Below are 27,859 nucleotides of genomic sequence, written 5' to 3'. Positions count from 1 at the left end.
GTGCTGAAGCCAGCCCTGAGATGAGGTGAATCCACCACCTCTGTGGGGCATTTACCCAGCAGCCCCGAAGCAGTGTGCGGAGCTCCTTTGACCACAGTCCCTCAGCTGCGGGGACTGTTAGGAAGAAAGGAGAAAGCAGATACTCAAAGCTTTCTTTGAAGTGTGCGGACAAGGCTGCGTTATCTAGATGGCTTCCTTGGAGTACAGCTGACTCTTTTTCCAGCAGTTAACAGTAAGGAAAAAAGTGGCCTGTTCGTGAAGGTATTTTACCCTTAGCAAGTCATCTTGACTCGATCAGCTGTGTTCCGCAAAGGAAGTTGAACTGTTTAGGTATTAATGTCACCGGGAGGGGTAAACCTAGAGAATGGAGACCTGTCCTCCCACAGGGGTCTGAGGCTCAGGGAATTATGGGGAGAATGTCAGAACTGGGAGCTTAAATGTTATTTTACAATCGAGGAAACTGAGACCAGAATGGGCAAGTGCCATATATTAGATTCCTATGGCTGCTGTAGCAAATTACCACAAACCAAGTGGTTTCAAAAAAGAGAAATGTATTCTCCCACAGTTCAGGAGGCCAGAAGTCAACAATCAAGGTGTCAGCTGGGCTGCGCTCCCTCCAAGGCTCTAGAGAAGAATCTGTCCCTTACCTCAGCCTGCTGCTGATGGTTCCACATGTCCTTTGGCTTGTGACCTCAGCACGCCAGTCTGCCTCTGTGGTCACATTGCCTTCTTCTCTGGGTTGACTGTATTTTTGTCTTAAGAAAAGTTCATCTGTGACCCCTCTCCCTTTTCCTACCTCTCTTGGTTCACTGTATTCCCAATGCCTAGATCAGTGCTGGGCACAGAGTGTTCAGTTTACTTTTGTAGACAGTTAAAAATAACTTCCTTGATTATACATTCATCTTGGTGACTTGGTACCTGAGAGATAAGCCAGCGTCATAGTTCTGATCAAATCAAATTCCTGAGCCGACAGTGCTTTAGAATCTATAGCTTATACTGTAGGCTATTGACTGTGGTGAAGTCACCAGGATCCATGTTGTCTTACAGGGTTTTGTCCTCTGCTGTTATCAAAGCGATACCCACTATCCAGGAATGATATCTACATAGCAATAATAATTGCTAATATTTATCATACTCTTACCATGCGCCAGGCACCACGCTGAACACCCTCTATGCACCATCTTATTTTGTTCTCATAGCAACATTTCACAATTATGTTAAGAGGTTGGTACAACCATTTTGCAGGGAAAAAACTGGTCTTCAGTTAATTCGCTGACCTAAAACCTAGTGACTTTTGTGTGTTTTGCTTTTACCTATATACTTCTACAGTGAATGCACCATTATTTTTGATGAAGACAACTTTACCACATGATCACTCAACCCCAAAACACTAAGTCTGTTACTGAGTAGGTCCGTGCTACTCAGTAGAGTAGCCACCAGCCACACGCAGCTATTGAGCATTTGAAATGTGACCAGTCCGAACTGAGACGTGCTGAGAGGGTAAAATCCACACTGCGTTTTGAAGACTTAATATGAAAAAGAGAATGTAAAAGATCTCAATAATTTTTATACTGACTACATGGTAAATGATAATGAGTTTGGCATATCATTTAAATAAAATATAATCAAATGAGCTTCACTTTTTGTTTTACATTTTTAAATGAGGCTATTAGAGAATTTAAAACTACTTAGTATGTGGTCTGCATTCCTGGCTCACATTATATTTCTGCTAGACGATGCTTGTCTGGCACATTTTACAGACACTTACACCAGCCAAGTCAGCAGATTTTACTCAGGTTGAATCTGACAAAGAGTTCTAAGCTGTATTAAAATGACACGTGCTGAATTTCAGAAAGAGGGCTATGATTTCTCCAGGGCCCAGTCCTATCGTCTGGGGGCTTTGCCAGTGCCAGGCCCTGCAGGGTGGGTGCTCCTCCCGTGCCAGGTTCCTGCCAAGACCACTGGCCAGGGCGCCTGGTGACCAGCTTCCCCGCAGCTTCCCAGCAGCACGCTGTTGGACACGACCCCTCCCTGTGAATGGCTCCCCCAGCCATCCCTCTGGTGGCTTTCCAGCAAGTCCTAGAGGCAAGACGCTTCAGCATCCAGTGAGCTAAGCTGCACCTTCTCTGACACCTGGATCTCGGCTTCGGGGGTGAGAGGCCTCTTCCTGGGGGGTGCTCTCTCAGCTCTAGAGGGAGTCACTGTCCCATTTCCACTCTTCCCAGACTCTAGAGTTCTTTTTAATTTTCACTATCCAATCCCTGAATACACCAACCCCTTATATTAAACCTCTCCTGTTCAAGTTACTAGGTGATTTGTCTCCTCGTTGAACTCTGACGTATACACCAACTATTTGTATTGGATGTTTATGTTTTTATACCCTACATGTTTTTTCTGGTATTTATATAATGAATTACCTTTTAGTCAAATAAGTGAAGCTTGCTTATTTTGCAGACACTAAATGCTTATCTCTCCTTGCATCTACATATAGATTTTAGCATTGGTCTAAACTCAAGACAATGAAAAATACCGTAAGGCAGAATGTGATACTGTCTTTAAACCTATTAGTTCATCTATTCAGATTCTAAGAGTTGTCTCTTTGATGAATATAAAATGTATTCAAAATATAAAACTGCCCCTATTCCATAATATAGTCTCTCACAGTACGTTTTTTTTTTTTTTTTTTTGGAGGGAGGGGATCAGGAAAGGGCAGGTTTGCTCTCATCAAGATGACTGGAAAATGGCTTGCTGTTTCCTTATGAAACGCCAGTCCAATGCGAAAATTACACGTGAGTGGTATCTGGAGCTCCATACTTCACAACGTAAGAACAGCGCTGTGGTTCCACATCCAGGCCACAGATGAGTAAGAGCTCTATCCAGTGAAGACAAATTGGCTACAAAACTGATCTTACGTTGTACAATAATGTCTTAAAGAATGCAGTCCGGCCACATCACTGTTGTGAGTCTTTACTCCCAGAGAAAGAAAGTGTACTTTCCACACAGATTGTCTTCCTGTGCTGTTGTTCATCTTAATCAAGCATTCCTGGGCTGCTCCCTGTATGGGCCCTGACGGGGATCAAACCTGCAACCTCGGCGTATCAGGTCGATGCTCTGACCCGCTGAGCTACCTGGCCAGGGCCCCATTTAGCTTTCTTAACCAACTTTCTGAAGAGGAATTCTCCACTCCCCACCACATTCATTGCCTTTGTCTTTACAGCACCAGTGACTACCCGAAATTGCTTACTTGTTCACGGTCACCCCCAATACAGAAAACATGCACACAAGCTCACACCCCCACCACTGAAGTGCGTCATCTGTGCGGCGCTTAGGACTAGAAGCCTCCACTGCGTAGCAGGCACGTCACACGTTTTACATTGACCCCATGAATGAACCGCTGTCTCCGACGGACAACTCCCCAAACTGTTGTGTCTACATTGTCCTCTTTCTGGAGTTTGTATTTTTCCGAATGGTTTCAACAATTACTGAATTGGAAGTGGCTACTGAAGTTGATGAAGAAACACAATCCTTTTCTATCTCCTCTAATCTCCTTTAGATTATGTTAACCATTCTAACCCTAAGGTCAATTCCATTTCACAACTATTCATTCCTGCCAAAGGCAGGCCTCCAGCCCACACTCCACCTGAACGGCTACCAGGTTTACTCACTTTCTCCTCCTCCTCCTCCTGGGGTCCCACAGACATCTCTCTCAACAAAACCCAACTTCAGTCCGTCCCCACTTCTTATTCTGAGGGCACCCACCACCTCCTCGCCCTGGTCAGAAACCTGCCACCCAAGCTGCCCGCTGTTTCTGAGGCCCGTTGCACTGGACAAAATGCGGTATTTTTATGTGACCCTATGGAGTCCTCACACAGCATGAGATTCAGAAGGAAAGTGGGGCTTGGAAGCTCCTCCCTTTGAGTCAACTTTTAGGTGTTCCCAGCAGACACCTCCCTGCTCCAGCCAGCCCACGGCCCCGGCCTCAGCCCATGTCCTGATCTCCACAGACGATTTGAGAACCTGTTGCCTTCCAGCTTCAGGACATGTCACCTGCACCACCTCCCACATTGATCTTGCTAATAACTAATCATGTGTCCTTGGAACCTCCAGTAACGTACCATTGTTTCATGATTGATCATTATCACCCAACTAGATTCTTCTCTTGCGAACCCCTCCCTTCTCCTGACCTGACAAACCCTAATATTTGTGATTGCAAGGCCAAGTAAATAAGATAACACAAGCACCCAAGTGTTCCTGGGTCTCACTCAGCTATCCACTGGTGACACCCATCTGGTCTCGAGCGCCCTCTGCCCAAGAAACACAACTTCCTCAGCTGTTCATTGGGCAGCTGGGCCACAGGCGTGGCTCAGGCACACTTGTCACTGACCCCAAGCACCTTCGGTCAGATGAGGGGTCCACTGCTTAAACCTCAACTCTGTCCCCCAGGACATCAAAGCCATCAAAGAACATATGACTTTTTGCAAAGTAGGATTAAATGAGCAGCCGAATGCACCTGTTTGCACTTTGAATGTTAATCCAGCCCCACCTTTCCCATTGCTTTTCCCCGGGTCTTAAAACCAACTTAAACCATAGCCAGTGCACCTTCTCTTGGTTTGTGAGCCACCTAGGATGTATAGGGGTAGGTACCATTGCTTCAGAGTAATTTCCCGCAGACAACCACTTTGTGCCAAGGGCCACAGGCACTGGCAAACAAGAGTCAAGTTCACCTTATACTCAACACACAGGCCCTTCTCCATGTATCACTGCCCACCTCACCTTACCCCTATTGTGCTGGTGTCTTTTCCTGACCCAGGACCCAGAAGTCCCAAAGGTCTTCAGCTCGGTGCCCACTTGCCGCAAAGCCTAACACAGTCCATACTATTACCTGTCTTAATGGGCCCATTATTCAGAAATCCGCCATCAGTGACCCCAGGATTTCAGAGACCTTAAGAGCAAGTCACCTCAGTTCTATGAAAACACTGTTTCATACAGTGGGAGGAAGCCCCATGTGGATTTGGATCAGCAGGGACTTCGGTACAAGTGAATATACCCCGGGACCTGAGAGGTGGGTTAGGAGCTGAGGAACAAGCAGGACGAGGCAGGAACTGACTGTGATCCTGGCAAAGCACCCTAGAGTGCAGTCAAGATAAAACTGGCGAGGCAGCGAGACCTCAAAGAGCCTTTGAAGGCCAGACTACGGATGTCACTCTCAACATGAGAAGCTACAAGCGAGACAGCAGCTTGGCCACCTGACTATTTTACCGTGACCGCCCCAACACCTGTGTTTACCCTTCTGTCCTCTCACTTAGCAGCCCACCAAAGCAGGCCTCGTTTCATTTCAAGAAGCTCTTTGGCAATAAGCTACCCAAAATGGGAAAGCGTGGCAAAAGTGCCAGAGCGCTTCCACACAGGAAAACCCTTAATCATTCAGTTGAGGATTAAAGAAAATTCTACCAGGGACCAGTTTATACTTGGCTTTCCTTTCCTTCTGACTCAATCCACTGTTTGCATGTGGCCCTATAGACCTGCACACACCTAGCAGGCTGCTTTAGTTGTCCACTTAAACCTCATAAAAAGCCTACATTACATAAGATGCCAAGCAAGCATTCTGGATCCTGGGGTTAGGCAGAATTCATCTGACCCTTATCCTTTCATGTTTTCATGGGTACTCAAGCCCTACTGTACAGGACTGACAACCAGTCCCTGAAGTCATTACACTACAGCAGACGAATGCTACTATAGTAACGGGAATTAATGTCCTGGCTCGTGGGGCTCAGTGGACTGAAAGGTCACCGGTTCAGTGTCTGGTCAGGGCACAGGCCTGAGTTGCCCGCCAGGTCCCTGGTTGGGGGTGTGAGAGAGGCAGCCAACTGATGTCCCCCCCCCCACCTCTTCCTTACCCCCCTCGGAAAATAAATAAAACCATTAATAAAGTACATAAATAAAAGTAATTTACGCTTTCATTTACTCTAACACTTAAAATACCCAAATACGCTGCCCGAGCTGTGCGATCTCACCTCTCACTGGGTTTTGTGCGTGACCTGCAGCGCTGTCTCCTGGAAGGAGCCCTGGAGTCCTGCTGGCTTCCCGGCCCCTTTGGCAGCACCCCAACCCAGGGCAGAAGCTCGTGCTTCACACCCACCGCCTAACAAGTAACCCTGCTATTGAGCTGTCCCCCTCCCAAGCCTGTAGTGCTGTGACACTACGAGTCTTCTAAGAACACCTGAGCACACCACAGATTTTAGACCAGACGTTTATTGTGCCACTCATCGGCGTGATCCTTAAGATGAACTGGACGCTGCGACAGCCGCCCTCTTGGGTTTGGGTGTTGTTCCTTCACGGAATCCATGCCTGCACCGCGTTAAAACAAGAAGCGTTACTTCAGCGACCTCATACAGACACTTTACTTTCTGCTCAAATAGATTTCACGTGAGCTTATCTCAGTTAAATGCTGAAATCAATAATGAATTCATATGTTCAGACATTTATTTTTACAACATCATGGATAAGCTGCAGCCGTTTATTCACACCCCTCTGCTCCAAGGTATCTATTCTGGGGACGTAGTTAACTGTGCTTGAAAAACAAACTCAGCAACGTATTTGGTTTTACAGATCGCTGGACTACTTTCCCCCACTGCCTGTTCGGAGACCTACGGCACTTGGGAAAACGGGACCCTGTGCTTTGAGGCAGATGTTAACTACTTTCCTTTAACCGAAGAGGGACAACGCGCACGTTTAACGGAAGGCAGTTCCTAAGCTGCTCAACAATGCTTTCCGTTCTAACTCACTTAATAGCCACACCTATCGGAAGGGAAGCGTACTGTTGTCAGAAACCTTCAGGGGACTCGTGAACTGAGGCACAGAAAGGCTCAAGTCTGGCCTCTGCTCACGTTCGTAACCCCAGTCCCACCAGCAGGCCACTCAACCCAAAGTCCGCACCACCGTATAACGGTCTGAAGGGCACCACAAAGGTCACCTCAGCACGCGAACACAGTCACATCGAAGACTGCTGTCTGTGTTCACACACCCCCTCTCCCGATCTCTGAAAAGTCTAAAAACTGGAATTGAGTGGGCAGCGACCAGGGATTCTGCTAAATATCTGCCATGGCACAGAACAGCTGCTCACAACAAAGAATCGCCTCAGTCAAGACCTTAGCTGGGTTAATGCTTTAAGCGCAGTTTGTAAGTCTAGGCTGGGGCTAAAATCTCTGCTTTACGAACAAAAGATTATTTCTCTCTTATACAAACGCAACGGCGACTGTAACAGTTTCCTACGTCGGACTTGCCCAAGGCCACAGAACGGATGGTGTGGCTCCAGACCTCATTCACACAATACCGTCTTGACAAATTTGGCAACAAAGTGAGACGCAGGTATTAGTACCAAGTATTATCATATCTCAGGAATCTAGCTCAAATCATACCCAAGGGATTTGTAGCTCTCCCCATTGTTTACTGAAAGATCAATAAAACCCAGATTTAATGGATCCGCAGGTTGTGGCGGCAGAAAATAGCTCTCAACACCCCGTTCCCACCCATCAGGACAGCATTCGTACTTCACACCCGTAAACGAACGAGATGGTCCTTGTCCAGGCTCGCAGAACCTGCAACGACCCAACGCAGAAGCTGTACCTGAATCTGCGGTACACGATTTTCAGGTGCCGCATGCGACCGGTCCCGGTGGTGTTTCGTCGTTTGGCCTTGGCACTCCAGTTATCTAAAACACAAAATCGGATAAAAGGCTCTAAATGGCTTTCCCCGGACACCCTGCGGACTCAGTTGGTGCATACAGATCAGGGCCGCCCTCGGGGTTTCGATCAGCTTTACTGGCACGCAGACGCACACCTTTAGGGCGGGCACCATGAACGTCCAAAGCCAGCGACGCCAACAACGCTACGCTTATCCCCGAGACGCACCCCGGCCTGGAGACGCATCCCGGCCCCGAGACGCATCCCGGCCCCGACACACAGCCCGGCCCCGACACGCAGCCCGGCCCCGACACGCAGCCCGGCCCCGAGACGCATCCCGACCCCGAGACGCAGCCCGGCCCCGAGCGGCCCACTCACACTTCCTCTTCCGCTTGGCCGGGTAGCCGCACTTGCCGCACGTGGACTTCTGCAGGTGGTAGGCCTTGGAGCCGCAGCGGCGGCACAGCGTGTGCGTCTTGTTGCGGCGCTTGCCGAACGAGGACGTCCCCTTCGTCTGCAAGGCAAGGGGACGAGCGGTTGTGACATCCAGCCGTCACCGCTCATTCCACGGGAGGGAACCGTCGACGGGATGAGCTAAGACAGGGCCGAAGCTTCTGCTGGGTTGGCCAAAACGTTCATACGGTTTTTTTCCCCCATCAAATAAACACATTTTTCATTTTCACCAATAACTACCGATTGATATTTGGAGTATGTCAACTACCTCCCTCTCTATTGGCTTCTAGTGCGTAGAACATCTTCCAATGAGTAAGGCGGCCCCTCAGCAAAGAATAATTTGGCCCCAATGTCAAAAGTGTCAAGTAACCTCACAACTGACACAATCCGTCGTCACAGCACCTCCGTGTGCTGCACAAATCACTTTTGTGCTTTTACGTTTCTCGAAATAACACAGGACAACACACCGGGAACGTTGTGCATGCTCTTCCATCTCCAATATCAAAATGACCACGCAAAAATGCACCCGTTCGATAGTTTTTAAAAGGCACGGTGACATGACAGCTGTCACAACAGAAACTGACAGAACTGTTTCCAATGAAGTTAAAGACAACTAAGCACCACTAGAGCCGTCGTAGGAGGAAAAAACATACGAACTTTTTGGCCAACGCAATAACTTTTCTTCAAGGTTCCATTAAAAAAAAAAAAAAAAAAAAAAAAAACTCCCAGCATTTCACGCTTATCTATAGCTTTCCGCAAGAGGTGCTGTTTTGAAATCTGCCACACTTAAGAGGGAAAAAAGGGCAAAAGACGAAATAATGTGGTTCTCCTACCGACCCTCACCCAAAAAGCCACAGGGGCGCCTGCTAGGCACCACCACCGAAATTCCTTTGCTTCCAGAGAGGAACGCTCCCAAACCAACCTTCTTCCCTCAGTTCTCATCCGAGGGCAGGGCGGTGCGGGACCCCCAAACTCAGACCGCAGCAAGGAATCTAAAGCGGCTCCACTTCCACGACTGCAGGCTCGGCGCCCCCGGAGTTTGGAGTCGTTCTTCTGCTTCGTGAGGGCCACAGCATGTCCCTTTCCTGCCCACCCGCTCCTATCATCGGGAACCTTGCGGGCACCCCACGGACAGCAAGGAGCGCGGCGCTGGGGACGAGGATGGAAGGTGATTGGAATACCCCTGGCAAACAACTCACCATCTCGCTGCTGCCGCCGAGACCAAAGAGACCGGAAGAGGAGACACTTGCGTTATATCGTGCAGAGAAGCTTCCGCTCAGGGGAGTACTTCCGGCGTGGTGCGGTGCACCGTTCTCAAGTGTCCGTCTCCGCGGTGTCGGCTGGGATCTAGAGGAGGATCGGAGTCAGGCGGGGCCAATAGGGATTTGAGTTCTCGGAAGGTGGGCGGGGCCGGAGCTCCGCTCTCTGTTGCTGCTGCTGCTGCTGCTGCGGCTGCTGCTACTGTTGCGGCGGCTGCGGCGGCTGCGGCGGCTGCGGCGGCTGCGGCGGCTGCGGCGACTGTTGCGGCGGCTGCTTCTGCTGCTTTTGCTGCTTTTGCTGCCGGAACCGCTTCTGGGCGTTCCGCGCGCGTTCAGCCAGTTCTGGCCACATCGCTGATTGCGGTCGCGAGCGGGTGGCGACCCTGGAATATGAAGCTGTCTCGCCCGGGGGTACCCGCGCCGACTCAGCGCTCCGAGCGTGTGCAGCGCGGTCGTGATGGAACTGGGATCCCGGTGCAGAGAAGCTGGGTTCTCGGGGTTCCTTCTCACTCGCGGGAAGCTTCGATGAGAGGTCGCTGCGAGTACCGAGGTTCAGAATCCGAAAAGCAAGCACATGATGTTAGAAAACAGTAGTAACTAGAGGTGGAGTTTTGAGTACGAATTTCATTGTGCCAAGGAGGCACACGTGGATCTTGAGGGTAGTTTCCTGCATCCCAGCGTGAAGAACGATTCGGCTGCTTCGGGTAGGCTCTGGAAGCCTGCACTTCAGAAACACTTTCTAAATAGTTTCGAAATTGCTGGTTCTCAGACCTCTGTAAACGTGAATCCAGTTGTAACCCCTTCCCCATCAAAGCCCCCGCCCTCGCAAAACATTTTTAAAGCAAACCAAGAACTCACCCTGTTCATGTGAAATGTCAGCAAAGGTAATTGACTAAGCGCTAGCAGAACAAGATGAACTCTACGAATCAGGTTTAATTCTGCCAGGTTAGCATTGCCTAATAAGTATTAGGTTCTTTTCTAGGAGCTGTGAATAGAAAGATAAACCCTTACTAAAAAGTTACGTCCCTGGGTCTTGACCCAGGTAGGAATTTAAGACCAGGTGATATAATGAGGTTACTTTCTATAGAACGCCCCCCCACTCCCCCCCTTTTTTTTGCCCATCTGTGAAATACTCCCCTTTATTCATCCAGTATTCTGAGGATCATTATTTTAGATGGTTTTCAGATTCTTATGAATTGCATCACTGAATAAAGACCAACTAGGGTTTTTGTTTGTTTTTTTTATCAAAATAAAGTCTACTAATAAAAGCAAAAAAGTAACATTAAATAGTAATGTTTAAAATAGAAAGTTTGACTTCCTCTGTAATCACATCAGCAGAGATGCAGTGTTACAATCAGGGTATCTCTTTCATGGCTGTCTTATTTCATTACAATGTATATATACACATTTATGTACACTATACACATTAATTTTTTTAAAAAATGGGATCTATAACTTGTTTTCTGTACAATACGTCAATGGCATCACTGCTTGTCAGTATTGTAGAGATTTACTTCATCCTTTTTAACCACTTTTTGGTGTTTGGTTGTTGCTATGTTAGCATTTATTCCACAAATCCTCAATTTAATGGAAATTCTGATTACTTTCAATTTTCCATTATTATAAACAATTTTGCAATACAGGATCTTTGGGCATTTGTCCAATCATTTCCTTAAGATAATTTCCTAGCAGGGAAATTGCTGGATTGAAGGATATGGATATGTTTTTCTATCAACATTTTTTTTACTTATTGCTGCATATTGCCAGATTTCTTTCCAAAAAGAGTTAATCGATTCACATTTTTATTATCACATATAGAGCTTAGAGCAGGAAATACCTAGTCCCATCTGAAGTTCAAGAGAGACCTCTCAGAGGAGTGGACCCTGGGCCCAGTTGTGGAGACTGAGCCCAGTCAAAGAAAGGGCAGATAAATAAACCACAAGGAGCCAGGGTGAGGGCGGGCTCCGGCTGGGTGGTCACACTACCTTGGCATGTTTGTATCAGCCCTTCCCAACACTAGGCAGCACTGGCATATTTAATCTTTGCCAAATAGAATTATTCTTTCCCTTTTTAAAACATCTTTCTTACTTGAGATTTTATTGCTTGTTCTGAGGATAAGAACACCGACATTTCCATTTGTACACAATTTTTAACCTCCATACCCCAAACCTAAAACACAATTGTGATTCTTTTTCTAAACAATTATTCCAGTGACTTCCCAGCTTAAAATTTGGAGGCAAATTTTCCTTAATAGAATATCAGGTATCAATATCTTCAAATGTTGATACACTGTTACATCATAGTCCCACTAATTCACTATTTAATATCATATACATGACATAATCTAACCTTCAATCGTTCACAGCACATTAACAATGTTACGAGGAAAATGACTACCACACCAAAGATGTTACAGAGCGCACAAATTTATGACAGAGAGCCCAGAGAGAGGAGTGGTTTTCTTTAGGAAACAAAGTCTACCAAAAACTTGGGAGTAGAAGTAATTTAAAACGTTCAAGCCATGTTACACACAGAACTGACTCCAAATTGCCGTTTACTGTATGTACTTTGTATTATGGGACATACCCTCACCTATGGAATGTTAAGCTGACACCCAAGATGATCAAATCCTCCCATATTCAATATTCCACTATTTTCTGGCTGTACCAAAACGTAAAGCAGCAAATGATTTCATCTCTTTAAACAAGCATTTACACTTTTTGGGAAAAAAAAAATGGGGTAAGGTGGAATTCCCTCCTTTAAAATGTTCCTTGAGCAACTAAAAACTTACATTTACCAAGTACAGTACGTAGTTGCTAAAAATATTCCTCTGGATTGTAAAAAGGGGAGACAGGAATCACTAGTAAGTCATGGTGTGTGATATTAACCAGACTTGGCTTCTTTCTTTCCTGTTTCATCAGAGGCTGGTCTCTCCTCGTCTTCTAGTTTCTCCGTGTTCTGCAGGTCGGTCTTGGGTAGCCCCTTCTGCCTGTTTTCCCTTTGCTTTCCTTCCCCCTTTGTGTGCACTTTCTTGCCTGCAGAGTACCCTTTCCGGCCACCTTTTTTTTTTTTTTTTTTTTTTGGCTCCGTTTCCATTTTTGCAGGAGCCCAGGAACTGGCTAGCCTCCTCCTGGGCTCCTCCTTCACCGCCCCATAGGGGGAGCTGACCTTCCTCTTGGGCAGGGTGGCAGCGACCAGGTGCTGGGATCCGCCTCAACCCGTTTAGAGCCTTTGGACGATTTTGTAATCCAGTTCCTGGGCTACAGAAGACAAGGACGATGGCTGCCGGGAGTGCTCCTTCCGAGATTATAGAAAGAGAACGGAAAAAGTTACTGGAAGTCCTCCAGCAAGATCTTGATTCTGTCGTGGATTCCCTTACCTCTCGGAGGCTGATTTCTGAGGACGAGTATGAGACGCTGGAGAACGTTACGGATCCCCTGAAGAAAAGTCGAAAGTTGTTAATTCTGGTCCAGAAAAAGGGAGAAGTCAGTTGCCAGCATTTTCTCAAATGTTTATTTAGCACTTTTCCAGACTCAGAGACCATTTGGGACTTAAGGCACGGTAAGTGGAATTTCTACACTTCCCGGGGGGGGGGGAGGGGGTGAAAGGGACGAGCCAGAGTTCCCAAAAAAACAAAATGATCATTTTTTATTTTCATTTGTCTTTCTCCCAGAGATAACTTTTCACTGACATGGGATAAAGGGGAAGTGGCCAGGATTTAAAAAGCAGGAAACAGTGAATGTATCTGATTGGTTTAGAGGATTGATACTTCTTTTGTTTAAACCGCCACCAACCTTTGCAGTTGTTTTAGCGCCAGTATAGACGCTCATTTTCATGGCAGACATCCTCAAATGCTCCCGTTGGGAAGAGACTACTGCTCTTGGCGACACGTCTGGGATTTCTTTATCAAGTCTGTGAATTCACACATAAAAACAGTCCCCAAACCACAAGCTGCGTCTTTCACTTAATGCAACCTTTTGGGAAATACAAGGAAAACAAATCCGTATTTCTTCCTGTGATGAGAACGCCAGCAGAGCCCTCGTTTTCTGAAGCAATTCTAATGCTAATTTTTCAACGTTCAAAGAGGATTAGTGGCAAATTTTCCAGAATGGATTGTTTAGCAGTTCTGTCGATGACCGCCAGGGGCAAGTGTAGCTCCTTTTATGGGAATCGAAGGAATATTGAGAAATCTAAGGAATACGTTAAGAGCTGTTAAGAGAGGTAGAGTGACAGAGAAAAAGGTTAATGTTAATGGGCCCTACTGTAGAACGAGACCTGTATGCTTAGAGAAATAGGTCTTCTTATTTTGAGGATTTGCTATTTTAAATTAGAGCTATTTGCTTCCTGTTTAGAAATTATTAGGATCAGACTTTATTAGCAATGGCCCTAGGAATTCTGAGTTGGTTTGGGGTCACAGTAAATCCACGCATAAACACTGTTCATAAGGTTTAATTTTTTTCGCTCATTTAACATTTGAGTTTGCTATGAAAGACTTGGAATTTTGATCAAGGCAGGAGTGTGGTCTAATTTTTTTTCCAGTGGGGAAAGAAGGTTTTGACAGTTGACTTACTGCCATTTATGTTGGAGGTGGTAGGTATTCCTATCCTCCAATGAATTAAAGAAGAAAGATAATGCTCAAAACTCAAGTAAACGTAAAATGTCTTTTTTTGTTAATTGGAAAGCAAACAAACAAACAAAAGAAACCTAAAACTTTTTGTTCTTTTTCAGAATTTTCAAAACAGGAGAATATAGAACCTCCTCAATCTCTGGGTCTGAGCAAGAATTTAGAAGATCCGTTCTCCCTGGGAGAGAAACAGCCTGAGAATTCTGAGCTCACAGCGCCCTTCACAGAGAAAGAACACTTGGATTTGGAAACCTCTGAGACATCCGTGGACAAGAAAACTAGTTACGGGGGAACAGCTTGGTCTCCGAGGGAAAGTGAGGGCCACCACACGCCCACAGTCCCATCGCCACCTTCAGTCGAGAATGTTGAATATGAAGTTTCAGAAACTATTTATTTACAGGACGGACAGAGATACGATGAGGTCGATGATTCTTTATACTTAGAAAAGGAGGACTATCTGGAATGGGTTACGTACTCTGAAGACGCAGAAAGCGCTGTGGAAGAGGAGGATCCTGGTGACCCAGAGCACCTGGTCTATGAGGGCGAACAGGAGGAAGCCACGGAGTTCTTTGGTGAACAGCAGAGTTACGGGGACCCCGAAACTGGCGTGTCCCTGGAGGAAGAGGAGGAGAGGAGTGTGGAAGGTATGGGAATGATCTGTGGTTTTTAGGCAACAGCGTATTTTTAGGTTGCCGTGATGAATGAAGAGAGAGGAGGAGGAAGGAGGAAAGGGCACCAGATGTCAGCTTCTCAGAGATGCTTTGCCCCCCTGTAAGTGGGCGTTCCTCAGAGGTGGGTGCTGCCGGGGAGGAAAACCCAGCACCTAGGAACTGCTGCACGGTGTAAGCAAAAGTAAATCCTGATGGCAGCCTGGAGGTTTCTGTAGTTGCCAGCCACTTATTTTAGGCATTTCCTTCCGTTCCTTCGATCAAGCCACTGTAGTTGTTTTAGTGCCTTTGTAACCAATGGGATAGGGTCACTGGGGGCCTAACTATTGAAGTAAAAGCAGGAGAGGCGTTGGTGGTGAACGGAGAAAATTCCAAAATGCTCTTACTTGGCTTGATCCAGTCCACCATATATTGCCATCTTGATGAAGGAAGCTCTATTAGTAGCTTCAATTAGAATATTTTTCCTTTAAAAAAAATCTATTTATTTATTTCTATTGAATTCACTGCAGTGACATTGGTTAATTAAATTATACAGGTTTCAGGGGTACAATTCTGTAATACGTCATCTGTGCACTGTATTGTGTGTTCAGCTCCCCAAGTCCCCCTTCCATCACCATTTATGCCCCCCTTTATCCTCTTCTCCCTTCCCCGTCTCTCCTTTTCTTCTGGCTGTTGTCTGTCTATGAGGTTTGTTTGTTTGTATGTTTTGCTTAATCCCTACACATTTTTCATCCCGCTTCCTACCCCACCCCCTCTGACAGCTATAAGCCTGTTCTCTGTATGAGTCTGTTTCTGTTTTGCTTGTTCGTTTATTTCGCTCATTAGATTACACATGTATGTGAAATTACATGGCACTTGTCTTTCTCTGACTGGCTTATCTCACTTAGCGTAATGCTCTCCAGGTCCATCCATGCTGTCATAAAGGGTAAGATTCCCTTCTTTTTATGGCTGAGTCATATACCATTGTGTAAAAGGACCACAGCTTTTTGAAATTCAAAGCATGACAAATGCTATATTTGGGGAGATATTATCTTGGAAAATACGCACAACCAAGTTCTGAGTGGAGAGGGGAAAGATGAATACCATCTCACACCGAGTCCACACCCCGGGGGACTCATAATCCAGTTCTGGGTGGGGAAAGAGTTCTTTTCTCCTCTGCGCACTTCCACTTCGTATTAGTTTGCTAGGGCTGCCCTGAGGACGTACCACAAACTGGGTGGCTTATCCAGTAAACAACAGAAATGTATGGTCTCGGCAGTGTGGAGGCCAGAAGTCTGAAGGGGAGGTGTCCGCGGCATTCGTGCCTTCCAAAGGCTGTAAACAAGAACCCGTTTCTAGCTTTGGTGGTTTGCTGGAAATCTTTAGCAACTTTCAAGCAGCCCAAGATTTCTTAGAGTGACTTTTGTTACTTCTTGAAATCCATACTTTTCTCTCACTTCCATTGTTTCTTCTATGCAACCTTTTATAGGGGATCCAAGAAGTTTATGCTAATTTGTTATGCATCAGAAGGAAAAAATGCTCTTAGATCTTCTTTCTGTACTAAGCACTATTTCTGTATTCTCAAGAAGTAGCTAGAAGGTACATTGGAAAATGGGAGATTAGGATAAGTTAGGTACAACATGTTAATTCTGAGAAAACCTTTGGGGAAAAAAAAAATCTTCCATATCTCCACATTTTGGCAAGAGATACATTTAAAAAAGACTGGTGTAGCTCAGTGGATTGACCTCTGGCCTGTGAACCAAAAAAGGTCACTGGTTTGATTCCTGTTAAGGGCACATGCCTGGTTTGCGGGCCCGGTACCCAGCTGGGGCTGTGGGAGAGGCAACCCATCCATATTTCTCTCGCACATCAATGTTTCTCTCCCTGTCTTTCTCCCTCCCTTCACCTCTCTCTAAAAAAATAAATAAAATCTTAAAAAAAAAGAAATCATTATCAACTTAGAGAATTCCTCATATGTGTGTATAATGAAACATTAACAAGGTGTTAAATTGCTGCATATAAACATTAGTAAAAAAAAATTGGAAAACCTAAATGATTATCAACAGACAACAATGAAATAAATCATGGTCCATTGAAACGGTGAAGGATGATGGATTAGTGAAAAATAAATTAAGTAGATCTCTATAGATACTGACTGGGAAGAATTTGCAAGGAATGTCATTAAGTGAAAAGGGGTTGAAGAATCGTTTAATATAATATCATTTATATAAAAATAAACTAGCATCCATTAAACCAAACTAAGTCTTTCTATGCCCATGCGTGCTTGTGGACTTGCACAGAAAAAGGATGGGAAGCGAACATACTGACGTCTCTCGGAAGAAGAGTAGAATTGGCAGAGTGGTGAAAGGGAACTTCCACTTTATTTGTATTGCTTCGTCTTTTTATAATGAAAATGTCAATCACTATGTAATTTTAAAAGTCAGTGAAGGACTTTGAATTTGAAAGTGACATTCACGGAGTGTCTTCTTTCCTGCAGAAAGAAGAAAGGTGTTTAAAGATGTCCTGTCGTGCTTGAACATAGATAGGAGCAGAAAGCTCCAGCCAGATTCTGTTAAACAATTCTCCTTGGATCGAGGATGTAAGTGGACACCCGAGACTCCGGGAGACTTGGCCTGGAGCTTCCTGATGAAAGTTCAAGCCCTGGATGTGACGGCTAGAGATTCGATCCTTAGGCACGACGCTCCGTGCGCGGAGGGCGAAGGGGAATGGGCAGCTGGGGCAGAGAGCGTGGGAGCGAGGGACGTGCGCACCATCCATCCCCTGGACGTGCTCTGCGCCTCTGTGCTGTGCTCCGATGGCTCTCTGCGGCGCCGAGTCCTGTCCAGCATGGACCGATGCGGGTTTGCCCTTCCGCTGCTGCTGCCGGATGCAGAGAACAACAGGAGCATTTTAATGCTGGGAGCCATGGGGGACCTTGTGAAGGAGCCGCCAGGACAGGCTTCTGGGGGGCCTGCGGGGGAACCCGAGAAGCTTCTGACGCTCCTGAAGATGCCCGTCATCTCGTTCGTGCGTCTGGGAGACTGTAGCTTCTCCAAGTCTCGAATCCTCAACGCGCTGCTCAGCCCTGGCCAGCTGAAGTCGCACAGAGTCTTCCTGCACCGGGAGGGGCCCGCGCCCCTGCCGCCCCGGCGGATCTCCGATGGCCTGGTGGAGGTCGCGTGGTGTTTTCCCGGCCGCGACGGTCCGCAGGAGGACGCTCACTTTTTCCGAGAGCCCGTTGCTCTGGCCAACCTTCGCGGCGATCTCGAGAGGTTTTGGATGCAATTTGGTTTCCTGGTGGAAGTTTCCTCGGCTGTGTTTTTTTTCACTGACTGCCTAGGTGAGAAGGAATGGGACCTGCTCATGTTTTTAGGAGAAGCTGCCATTGAAAGATGCTACTTTGTCCTCAGTCCCCAGGCCAGAGAGAGTGAAGAGGCTCAGATTTTCCAGAGGATTCTGAAGTTGAAGCCATCCCAGTTACTGTTTTGGGAGGAGGAGGAGGAGGAAGCTGAGGAGAAAGGGAGGAACATGAAGAACCTCAAAGCTGCCCTCCAAGAGGTGATGTCCACTTCCCTCCGACGCGTGTCTGTGGAGGACATGGGCTCCCTGGCCAGGGAGCTGGGAATCCAGGTGGACCAAGACTTTGAGGATGCTGAGGGAATTCAAGTTCCTCCTGGTGGAAACTTGGCTGGAACCGCTGAAGATGAGGGTCCACAAAGGCACCGTCAGCCAGAAAGCTCCCCCAACAGCCCAGCTGAGCTGCCAGTGAGAGGGGCCGGGGCTGGCGGGGAGGGGAGCCCTGCTCCCCAGAGCGTCGGCCTTGTACCTGCAGTCACGCCTCACCTGCGGGACTCCTGCCTTTTCCCGATCATGACCGGGCGCCACTTCAACCATGTTCCTCTCAGAGGGCCCTGGGTTATGGGCCCCCACTTTGGGTCAGGGCAGAGGTCTAAGTGGTTCCGACCGTCACCCTTTCAGAACTCAAGGGTCCATAGTCAAGGTCAAAGTTTTGGGGCCCAGTACTTCCAACCCCCGAGATTTTGTTCAGGTGAAAGGTTTATGAAATTCCCGAGACCTGCTCGGGGACATCACACGCACGGACTGTTCAGGAGAGCACTGAGGCCCTTTTATCAGCATGTTCAGGCCTGGCCTCGCAGACCACGGCCAATGGGAGTTTGTGAAAGGCCTTCTGCAGTGGTCTCCCCGGTAGGTCATCCCCGCCCTCCAGGTTCACAGCCGGCAGGACCATTGGGGAAGCCACAGCCTAGGCAAGCCCACACTCGGGGAACACAGCCAACCGAGGCAACTGGAAAACCTGTGAGAACAGCATCCCATACTGTGAATCCTCACCCTCAAGCCTGTCAACCAGCAGGAGTCCTACAAAAACCCATAAGACCTGCCTTTCAGCAAGGATTCAAGCCGAAGACTCAAGGCGGGCCTTTGAATCCAGCTGTCCGAGCGGGATCCCATCCCGTGCCCAACAACAAATTTTTACCCAGCTCTCCGTTCAGTCAGCCCAAGCACCCCCAACCCAAACCCTCCCAATCTATGCCCTCTCAACCCAAACCCACACAGCCCCAGCCGTCTCAAGCCAGATCCTCTCCATCCAAACCCTCTCAGCCCCAGCCCTCCCAAGCCAGATCCTCTCCATCCAAACCCTCTCAGCCCCAGCCCTCCCAAGCCAGATCCTCTCCATCCAAACCCTCTCAGCCCCAGCCCTCCCAAGCCAGATCCTCTCCATCCAAACCCTCTCAGCCCCAGCCACACCAACCCCAGTCCTCCCAGTCTAGACCTCAGGCCAGATCTACCCAACCCAAGTCATCCCAGACCAGTCATTCACAGGCTAAGGCATCCTACTCAAAAGCAGGACCCAGGAGGGGTGGGAAGCGTTAAAAGTGCTTACCCCAGAGACCTGTGAAGCTCCCTGTATCCAGCCATTTGATATCTCGTAGCAGCACCTGGAGGAGGAGTGGCAGTGATCATGAGAGACTGCTGTCATTAGCATGACACAGAGAAGTAGACACGCACAGTCTACTGGGACAGCATTAAGCTCTCTGTATGAATTGTGTCCCTAACAAAGAGGGAAAATAGGAAAAGAATGAAGAATAGAATCAAGCAGTAAATAATTAATTTAACTCAGCCTCTAGTAGTAGGTAATATATAGCCTGAATCCAGGGGATAGGGGCCGTGAGGCAGCCCCACTTGGGGGAAAACAGGGTTGCTGTCTAACTGCAAAGTGACCATAAACTAGGACTCCGGTCGTCTCGGTGTTGCCTGTGCCAGAGGAGTCTTGGCCAAATTTTTTGTTTAACATCAGCCGCTGAGCAGATAGCCCTGTTTGTTCGGGATAATCAATTTGCTTCTAATAACCACCTCAGTTTGCTTGGATAATAAAACTCTCATTTGACCCTTACATATAGAGAAAATGAGCAATCAACCAATAAATAAATTATTTTTTATCAACTTTAAGAGCGATCTGTCTATGTTTCATATTTTAAATAATGGTAATAGGTAAGACAATTTGGCTTAGAGGGTCTGAAATGATGCCAGCTTAAAATGTGTAATTAAATTTTTAACATTAGAGTTGCTAATTTTTAATGTGAAAAGATTAAGACCTGTTTAGAGAGTTTGTTTAAAAGCATTGAAATGTTTAAGAGAACTTAAGATTCACAGAATTTACCATTTTAATTTATTAGATTTATTTTTGTCCTGAACATTTTGCTAAGTTCTGCTAGTTCAAAGCACTAAATAAAAGTACTATATTAATTTAAAATACTTCTGTGAAGTTTTAATTAAGTTTGTAAATGATACCAAATGTATTTTTTAAAGATTTTATTTATTTATCTCTAGAAAGAGATTAAGGGAGGGAGAAAAAGAAGGAAACATCCATCAGTTGCCTCTCGCATGCCCCCAGCCGGGCACCTGGCCCACAACCCAGGCCTGTGCCCTGACCAGGAATCGAACCCATGACCTTTAGCTTTGTAGGCTGATGCTTAATCAACTGAGCCAGTCTGGTTAGGGCATGATACCAAATATTAATAAAAGACCACTCTAAAGGAAAATACTTAAATTTATTAGCTAGAAATAATATGATTATAAATTGAATTAGGAGCCCTGGTTTTTGAGTTTGTAAATTTTATAAATTAATTTTAAGTATTAAAATACCCCCAAGTTGTCTTTTCAGAGTAAAAATAAATTGCCTTCAAGAACTCACAAAAAAATCTTATTGACAAAGTAGATGAGAAACGATCTTTGAAAAACAGTAATTAATCTCTGAGAACATTCTCATACTACAATAGGTATCTTTCACTTGTTTGTGCACATATCAAACAATCAATATTGAATAGTTAGAGGGTGTGCCATCCCTCTAAAGTAAGAGTAAGGGTAAAGAAAGAAAAGCCTGCATCATGTGAATCTTTATCTTCGGCAGGACAGAAAGCACGCTAACTAGTTCATAAGTCCAAAATCCTTGGTGTAAAAGTGGTATCTTTCAAATGAAAATTATCCTTTTGTTGTTTAAGCTTTTGAAATGAGCAATAGTGTGATGTTTTTAATTTTAATTTTAACTTTAAAAAATGTTTTAAAGATTTTATTTATTCTTAGAGGGGAAGGGAAGGAGAAAGGGAGAGAAACATTGATGTGAGAGAGAGACATCAGTCGGTTGCCTCTCGTACAGCGGAGACCGAACCCACAACCCAGGCATGTACCCCGACTGAGAATTGAACCAGTGACCCATCGCTTTGCAGGAAGATGCCTAACCAACTGAGCCACACCAGTCAGGGCTAGTGTGATGTTTTTTAAGTTTTCCTCTGAATCCTTCAAGATTAGTTCCTGGAGGATAGAACTTGTCAGGTTATTGTCACCAACAGATCTGGTATCTATCTGGGTCTTCTGGGTCTTGACACTTCATATATGGGACATTGAAACTGGACAACTTGAGAGTTTAATAAAGGGGCTATTTATAAAAGAGTGAGCAAGATGCAAAAACAGCACGAAGGAGAATACAGGACACTGGATCTAGTTAAAGGAAGGCTCATCACCACCCCAGGGTCTGAAGGGAGGGAGGAGTGCTTTCTCCAGTCAGAAATGCTGTGTGGAGAGGGTCTTGGGTCTGGCTGGTTGAGGCTACAGCAGGCTGCAGTGACCCACGGGGAGGTATCCCAGGGAATAAATACCCACTCCTTACCTCTGAAATGCCAGAATGTCCCTTAGCCGAATACAGCCCAAAACCAGAGAACAAGAAGCCCATCCAGGCAGTTCATGCAGAGAAGCCTTTTAGGGTTCAGAGCAGGTTGGAGAGTGGATCTAGAGGAGCAAACGGAAGACACCCAGCGGATTCCTCCCATTCCATCCCATTCTTCCTTCTTTTCCTCTTTTTCCTTCCTTCTCTCACACATATTTATTGAGCATCTATTATGTGCAAGGCATCGGATTAGAATCTGAGAAGACATGGAAACAGAATGAGAAATCCTAGAGTTGTGCGATCCTATAAATCTTTGTTTTTTCCTTATTATAAAACTATAAGCTCATAGTTTTGAAAGTGCAGAAATACACAAAGGAAAAGAACATAAAAAAAAGCCCATAATCTCATAATTCAGAGTAACTAGTAATGTAGTCCTTTAGCTCACTAATAATATTTTTATGTATTTTTTCTATGTGTGTATATTTACAGGCAGCACTCAATTACATTTTTGAGTCTGTACTAGGGTCAAATGTGGCCAAGTCCAACACATTGTTAGGGGCAGGCAGTATAAACAACATGAAGTATTGGTTTTCCAGATATCTTAAGAAAGTCTGAATTTAGGACATAAATATAACTTCAGGCTCTGTGAGCTCTGCTCACCCACTCTGACCCCTTCCCCCTTTATGCCCTTGAACTCTCTTAGCATCTCCTTCCTGGAGCACCTGCACTGGCGCCAAGTTCTCTGTGGAAAGTGTTTCTTCTTGTTTCAATGTCTGAGCAGTCTTGGGCACGACCCCTACCCCTGCCCCCGGGTAAGCGGACCTGGGTAAGTTTGTATACAACTCCGAGAGTCTGCGTCAATGAGGGACTTGCCGGAAGGGCCACGACTGGGGACAGGGGTCTTGGGACTCCCTGCCTGGTTACGGGCGCGACCCACCCCATCCTGGCTCTTTCCTGGAAGTGTCAGGTCTCCTCTACTCACCCCTTAGTGCCTTGTATCTTGTGATCTTGGATTATCTTAAGAGAAGAGAAAATAAAAACAGAAACAATCTATATATTTTCAGATTTTCCTACGTAAATGTTTTGTCTTCTAAAATTTAGGAAAAAAACACCATCATACCGCCATCTTCTGGATCTTTTGAATGCTAACAGTGAGCGGCAGGCGTTTAAATCAGGTCTGGTCAACTCTTTCTAATCTGGGACTGACATATTAAACTTCCTATAATTAAAATTATTTATTTATTAATGGGAAAAGTTCTCTAACACCTTAATACATCTCAAATGTGTTCAGAGGTCAGTTATTTTTAATTGTAGAAGATGGAGACAAACGTACATGGTTAAAATTTACAAGTAATTTGTCAGCCACCTTTTGGCCATTAATTTCAAACTCTTCCAATGACAGTTTCTGAGATTAATGCTAATAGAGGAGCTGAGTGAAAAAGCATTTTCATTGCTGGTGGGAGAATAAATTAATACAGTCCTTTGGGAAGGCAATTTGACTGCATGAGTAACAAATAAAATAAAATACCTGTAACTTTTGCTCTGGTAAATTTACTTTGTAAATCCATCCTACATGTATTCCTGTTAATGTATGCAGAGGTGTACATATGTAATAGATGAACATTTTTACATCGTTTATGAAGGACGAGAAAAACCCAGAATGCGTAAGTAAGTGATGGTACTGCACCTAGGTAATGCCGTTCTCTGACATTGGTGAAAAGCAACGATGTAGTTCTAAATGTGCTGGCAATAATAACGGATCTTTTATTTTTTTACTGGCAGATGTTTATGTAGGAAAAATTACATTTGGGTTTCTGCCACTAGTAGAGGGATACATTCAGATTTTAAAAATGAAACATGAGGCAATAAAGTCTACTTTTAGCTTCATAATCTATGATACAATAAATAAAATAAAAATAAATTGACTTAAATAATGTTGTGTGGCTTCTACTCAAGAAAAATTTAAACTAACAGGAAGGAACACTTAGTGTTCCATGGAATCCACACCGTGAGGCTAAATTTACGGTGCACTGTCATTTACTTACACTGAGTATTTAATAATAAGGTCTTAAATAATTATAGTGATTGTGCCCGATATTTGTTGAGTCTTTTCTACGAGTGAGGTGCCGTCCTAGATGCTTAGCGTAGAGAAGTCAGTTGGCCCTCTCCATGGTGACAGTTTGCAGACAATATTTGCATTCAGTGAACTTGAGAGCAAGGAAAGGTGAGTGAGCTGCTGAAGATGACCCAGCCAGCAAATGGTCCCATCGCCAGTTGGGTCCGAATATCCTGAGCTCACCAGCAATGCTCTTTCTATGATGGCCAAGTTGGTCAGAGGGGGAAAAGTTATTGCTACAAAGGCCTGCATTAGAATGCTTAGTAATGCATATGAGGGGCCACATGCCCTGACACATTCTAAGTACTCAGTCAATAGTGACTATAATTCTTGTTATTATTATTATGTTGAGCAGAGCTAGGGCAGGTCTTTTTCTTAGTGACACTGACAGGCATCCTTCCCACCCAGCCCTTCCACTGAGACTCCTCAGCTGCATTGCTGTGTCCTGACCCTGATCTGCAGCTGAAGCACGTGAAGGGAGGACTTTTGTCCCTTTTGTGCACTACTGTATCGCTGAGGCCCCGAGGAGAGCTCATAGTAAGAGCTCAGCAAGCACTGGGCAACTAGATTGAGAAGCTGTAAGATGCTCTTGTTCCCTTTTTTTGACTGTGATATTGGTGTCATTGACCCACTGTTGGCCTCCTAGTCCCTATAACTGGCCTGCTTTAGGGTAGTGCTTCTCAGGTTTTAGTGCTTATGAAACTTCCTGGGATCTCGTCAAACGTGTAGAGGCCAGAAAACAGTAGACCCCCAGAAAGCTTTACCGTGAATTTCCATACCCTCTTCCACGGCCCTCCACCCTGAATTTGGTTTGCACATCAAGACTGAGCTCTCATGCATGCTGGCTCACAGGAAGCTCTGCTCCCTCGGACGATTCTTCCAGCGTCGGCGGCCAAACGGACTCGGGGAAACTCCGACGAGGAGATGAAGGAGAGCGAAGGGGCGACAGCTGCTCCGCCAGCGAGCGCATTGCCTGTTCTTCCCGGGAACGACCGCTTGCTGTCCAGACCGGCAAAGGGAAGGGCTCTCGAGCAGGGAAATACCTGCTGACACTTGTCGCGACGCCCTTCCTGAAAGAAAACACCTGCTGCGTTGGGGGAAGACAGAATATTCAATCTGCTCTGCCTGGACGAGGAATCCGCAGCAACCTGTTTGCTCCTATGTTGCCTTGGCGACAGCAGCTTCAGGCACGTGGTGGGGCCACTGCAGGGACCAGGCTGCAGTCCAGAAGTCCCTTGTGAAGTCAGTGACTGGACAGCAGAGGGGGCTGGGGGAGGGGGGAGGCCCGAGCAGGAGCTTTGACAGCCAGGAGGGCTGACATCACTGGCTGGGCCCAACAACAGACTGGAAGACTAAAATGCAGCTTGATTTATTTCCTACAGCTTTCCTCTTTCCCTCCACATAGTCAGCTCTCTTTTCAAGTAGGCCTTTTTATTTTTTATTTTTTGCCCAGCCTGGAGGATTATTTAAAGCAAAGGATAAATGATTAATGCTACACTTCCAGGCCTCATGACAGATAAATATTTCGGTTAAGGATATCCAGAAAATATGCCCTGAATAAGTGCATAAAAACTGGCGTGGGGGATTTTTTTTTTTTTTTTTTTTTTTTGGTCGAAAGAGAAGGGGAAAAAAGCGAGGGCAGGGGCTGGGCGCGTGGAACAGTCTCTGCCATGCGTGGTGTCGGCCCTGACTCCTGAGAAAGTGCCACTTCACGGCACTGAGTCTAGCCTGGAAGAGGCAGGCTTAACAGGCCCCCTTTCACGGGCGCTGAATTCATCATTGGCATTTTCCCCATCGATCTTTCTGAAGGCTGCTCTCAGACGGAATATAAAATGCTCCAGGGACCCGTTTTCATTATAGGCAGCACCATATATTCTATATGCTTGCCGGGGGGGGGGGGGGGGGGGACTTAGGGTGAACAGAGGGTCAATTCTACCTTTTTTCTTTTCTTTTTAACCAGAAGGGGCACATCATTCAGCAGCGTGCTTAATGGGTTATGGGAATGAAAAGAAGTCCCCCTCGGCATAAAGTGTGGGGAAACTGTTGGATTAAAAACTATACGTTTTCTTTATTGAAATAGGCACAATCAGTATACTTTATTGCACTTTATCGGGGCATTCATCAAAACCAGATCAAACACTAGGCAAAGCTTTGGCTGAGAGGGTTGGAAACTCTCTGGCTGGAGTTGCACGTGGGATCTGGAGTTGTATCTACGAATGTTATTTATTCTGAAAAATGCTCTGAGCACCCAATCGCGGCCCTAATGTACAGTGTCATTGGGTCTTGGAAAGGCACTTACCCAAGGAAACATTTAAATATCTCTGCTGGAATAGGGGTCCCACAGTGAGTCCATCATGCAATGCTTAATGGTAAAGGGGGTGGAGAACGTGATGGTACTAAGTGCAGGGTTGTTTCTAAGCAGAGGTTTTTTGTTTTTGTTTTTAAGGCAGTGAAGTCTGGCTCCTCAGGTTTCAGCTGCGAGTAGACAGGATGGGAGCTGGTCAATGCTGGAGGAATGGCCTCCGTTAGGAGTGTGTGGAGATTGTCTGTGGTAGCAAAGGGCGAGGCAGAGTACTGGGGCCCAGGGAATGGCAGGGGGGTAGATGCACAGTGAAAGTGTGGAAGTCCTCTCATAACAGAGTCCATTTTATCCATGAGATAAGAGAGTCCTTGGTCCTAACCAAGGACCAAGGTCTCGGTGTGAGACCGCCGATATCGGAGGAATGAGGGGCAAAGCAAGTATGAGGCAGCTATTCACAAATGTTTCTGTAAGAATTCTTGGATTCTTTTACTCTGGGTTACACTCATCAACTTTTCCCATTGCATCCCCTACCTCTCCCCAGCACCCCAATTATTAGTATTAAGTAGAAACCAGTGAAGAAAGATTCACAATAAGATCAATGAGATCAATGAGACAGATAGTAAGTAGTTAAGCCTAGTACTGGTTCTACTAAGCCCTTACAGGGCTGAGAGAGTCCCTGTTCCTGCCACTTAAAACCTTGGCAGCATCAGCTCACCCATGATCATGACCATCCCAGTGCCCCAAAAGACACCAGTTCAGTCCCAGGCATGAGGGTTGAGAGAGAGGCTCCTTGCCTCTCTGAAAGGCCTGCCTAAGAGCGTTCCCAGCCAGTTTGCTATGATGGGTACTCTGGAGTCCAAAGTTATCTTTCTTCTCTTCATACCTAATGGCAAAGGACTAAAAACTTTCCTTCCAGGATGAAGAACAAGACAAGGATGTCTGCTTGCCGCTTCTCTTCAACATTGTACTGAAAGTTTTAACCAAGGCAATTAGGCAAGGAAAAAAAGGCATCCAGATCGGAAAGGAAGAAGTAAAATTATTTCTATTTGCAGATGATATGGTGTTACATAGAGACAATTATAAGGAATCTATGAAAAAAACTAAGAACCTAAAGAGAGCGATGAAACTCTTTGAAAAAAACATAAGGCTAAACCTTCGCGATCTTGGATTTGACCGTGGATTCTTAGATGTGACACTAACACTAAGGGCACAACAACAAAAAATGGTAAATTAAACCACCAAAATTAAAAAGCTTTTGTTCATGAAAAGACACTAGAAAAAAAATGAAAAGACCATCTACAGAATGGGAGAACTTATTTATAAGTTATATATCTGATAAGGGTCTAGTATCTAAAGTATATAAAGAACTCTCACAACTCAATAACAAAGAGGTAAGAAACTCAATGAAGAAAATGCATGAAGGACATTTTTCCAATGAAGAAGTACAAGTTGCCAAAGGCATATGAAAAGAAGTTCAACATTATTGTCAGTAAGATGAAAATTTAAGCCACAGTGAGATACCACTTTGCACCCTCTCTTATGCTCTAATGAAGAAGATGGACAGGAAGAGGCATTGAAGAGCACATGGCGAGG

At 45.8% G+C, this 27,859-nt stretch overlaps 2 protein-coding genes, 1 non-coding gene and 1 pseudogene across 3 annotated transcripts; 1 reads left to right on the top strand and 3 right to left on the bottom strand.

Moving 5' to 3' along the window:
• Window positions 1–6,236: 6,236 nt before the first annotated feature.
• Window positions 6,237–9,746, bottom strand: RPL37 (ribosomal protein L37). Its single transcript, XM_090279302.1, has 5 exons — window positions 9,598–9,746; window positions 9,335–9,482; window positions 8,061–8,196; window positions 7,627–7,711; window positions 6,237–6,348 (listed from the first exon to the last, which is right to left on the bottom strand). Exons 1-5 carry the CDS (start codon window positions 9,744–9,746, stop codon window positions 6,279–6,281), a joined length of 588 nt encoding a protein of 195 aa, XP_090135428.1. The 3' UTR covers window positions 6,237–6,278.
• LOC150008165 (small nucleolar RNA SNORD72) lies at window positions 6,430–6,509 on the bottom strand. Its single transcript, XR_016511582.1, has one exon. It is a non-coding gene; the product is annotated as a small nucleolar RNA SNORD72 (small nucleolar RNA).
• Window positions 9,747–12,239: 2,493 nt separating the features above from the next.
• Window positions 12,240–12,607, bottom strand: LOC150008163 (non-histone chromosomal protein HMG-14 pseudogene; annotated as a pseudogene).
• Window positions 12,531–19,891, top strand: CARD6 (caspase recruitment domain family member 6). The gene is made up of 3 exons (XM_090278875.1): window positions 12,531–12,955; window positions 14,123–14,662; window positions 17,163–19,891. Exons 1-3 carry the CDS (start codon window positions 12,673–12,675, stop codon window positions 19,556–19,558), a joined length of 3,219 nt encoding a protein of 1,072 aa, XP_090135001.1. The 5' UTR covers window positions 12,531–12,672; the 3' UTR covers window positions 19,559–19,891.
• The last annotated feature ends 7,968 nt before the right edge of the window (window positions 19,892–27,859 follow it).

The sequence above is a fragment of the Furipterus horrens genome, unplaced genomic scaffold (assembly GCF_987537825.1).
Source record: "Furipterus horrens unplaced genomic scaffold, mFurHor1.1.pri manual_scaffold_5, whole genome shotgun sequence".
NCBI classification, from domain to species: domain Eukaryota; kingdom Metazoa; phylum Chordata; class Mammalia; order Chiroptera; family Furipteridae; genus Furipterus; species Furipterus horrens.
This window is presented reverse-complemented; position numbering and strand designations above follow the sequence as displayed.

What these genes read in the sequence shown, in the direction of transcription:
- RPL37 (XM_090279302.1), bottom strand. Translation starts at nt 9,746, where the DNA reads ATGTGGCCAGAACTGGCTGAACGCGCGCGGAACGCCCAGAAGCGGTTC. An exon ending in CCGCCGCAGCCGCCGCAACA is followed by an intron (nt 9,483 to 9,597) that starts GTAGCAGCAGCC and finishes ATCCTCCTCTAG; the next exon opens with ATCCCAGCCGACACCGCGGA. An exon ending in ATCGTGTACCGCAGATTCAG is followed by an intron (nt 6,349 to 7,626) that starts GTACAGCTTCTG and finishes AACGCGGTGCAG; the next exon opens with GCATGGATTCCGTGAAGGAA.
- CARD6 (XM_090278875.1), top strand. Translation starts at nt 12,673, where the DNA reads ATGGCTGCCGGGAGTGCTCCTTCCGAGATTATAGAAAGAGAACGGAAA. An exon ending in CATTTGGGACTTAAGGCACG is followed by an intron (nt 12,956 to 14,122) that starts GTAAGTGGAATT and finishes GTTCTTTTTCAG; the next exon opens with AATTTTCAAAACAGGAGAAT. An exon ending in GGAGGAGAGGAGTGTGGAAG is followed by an intron (nt 14,663 to 17,162) that starts GTATGGGAATGA and finishes TCTTTCCTGCAG; the next exon opens with AAAGAAGAAAGGTGTTTAAA.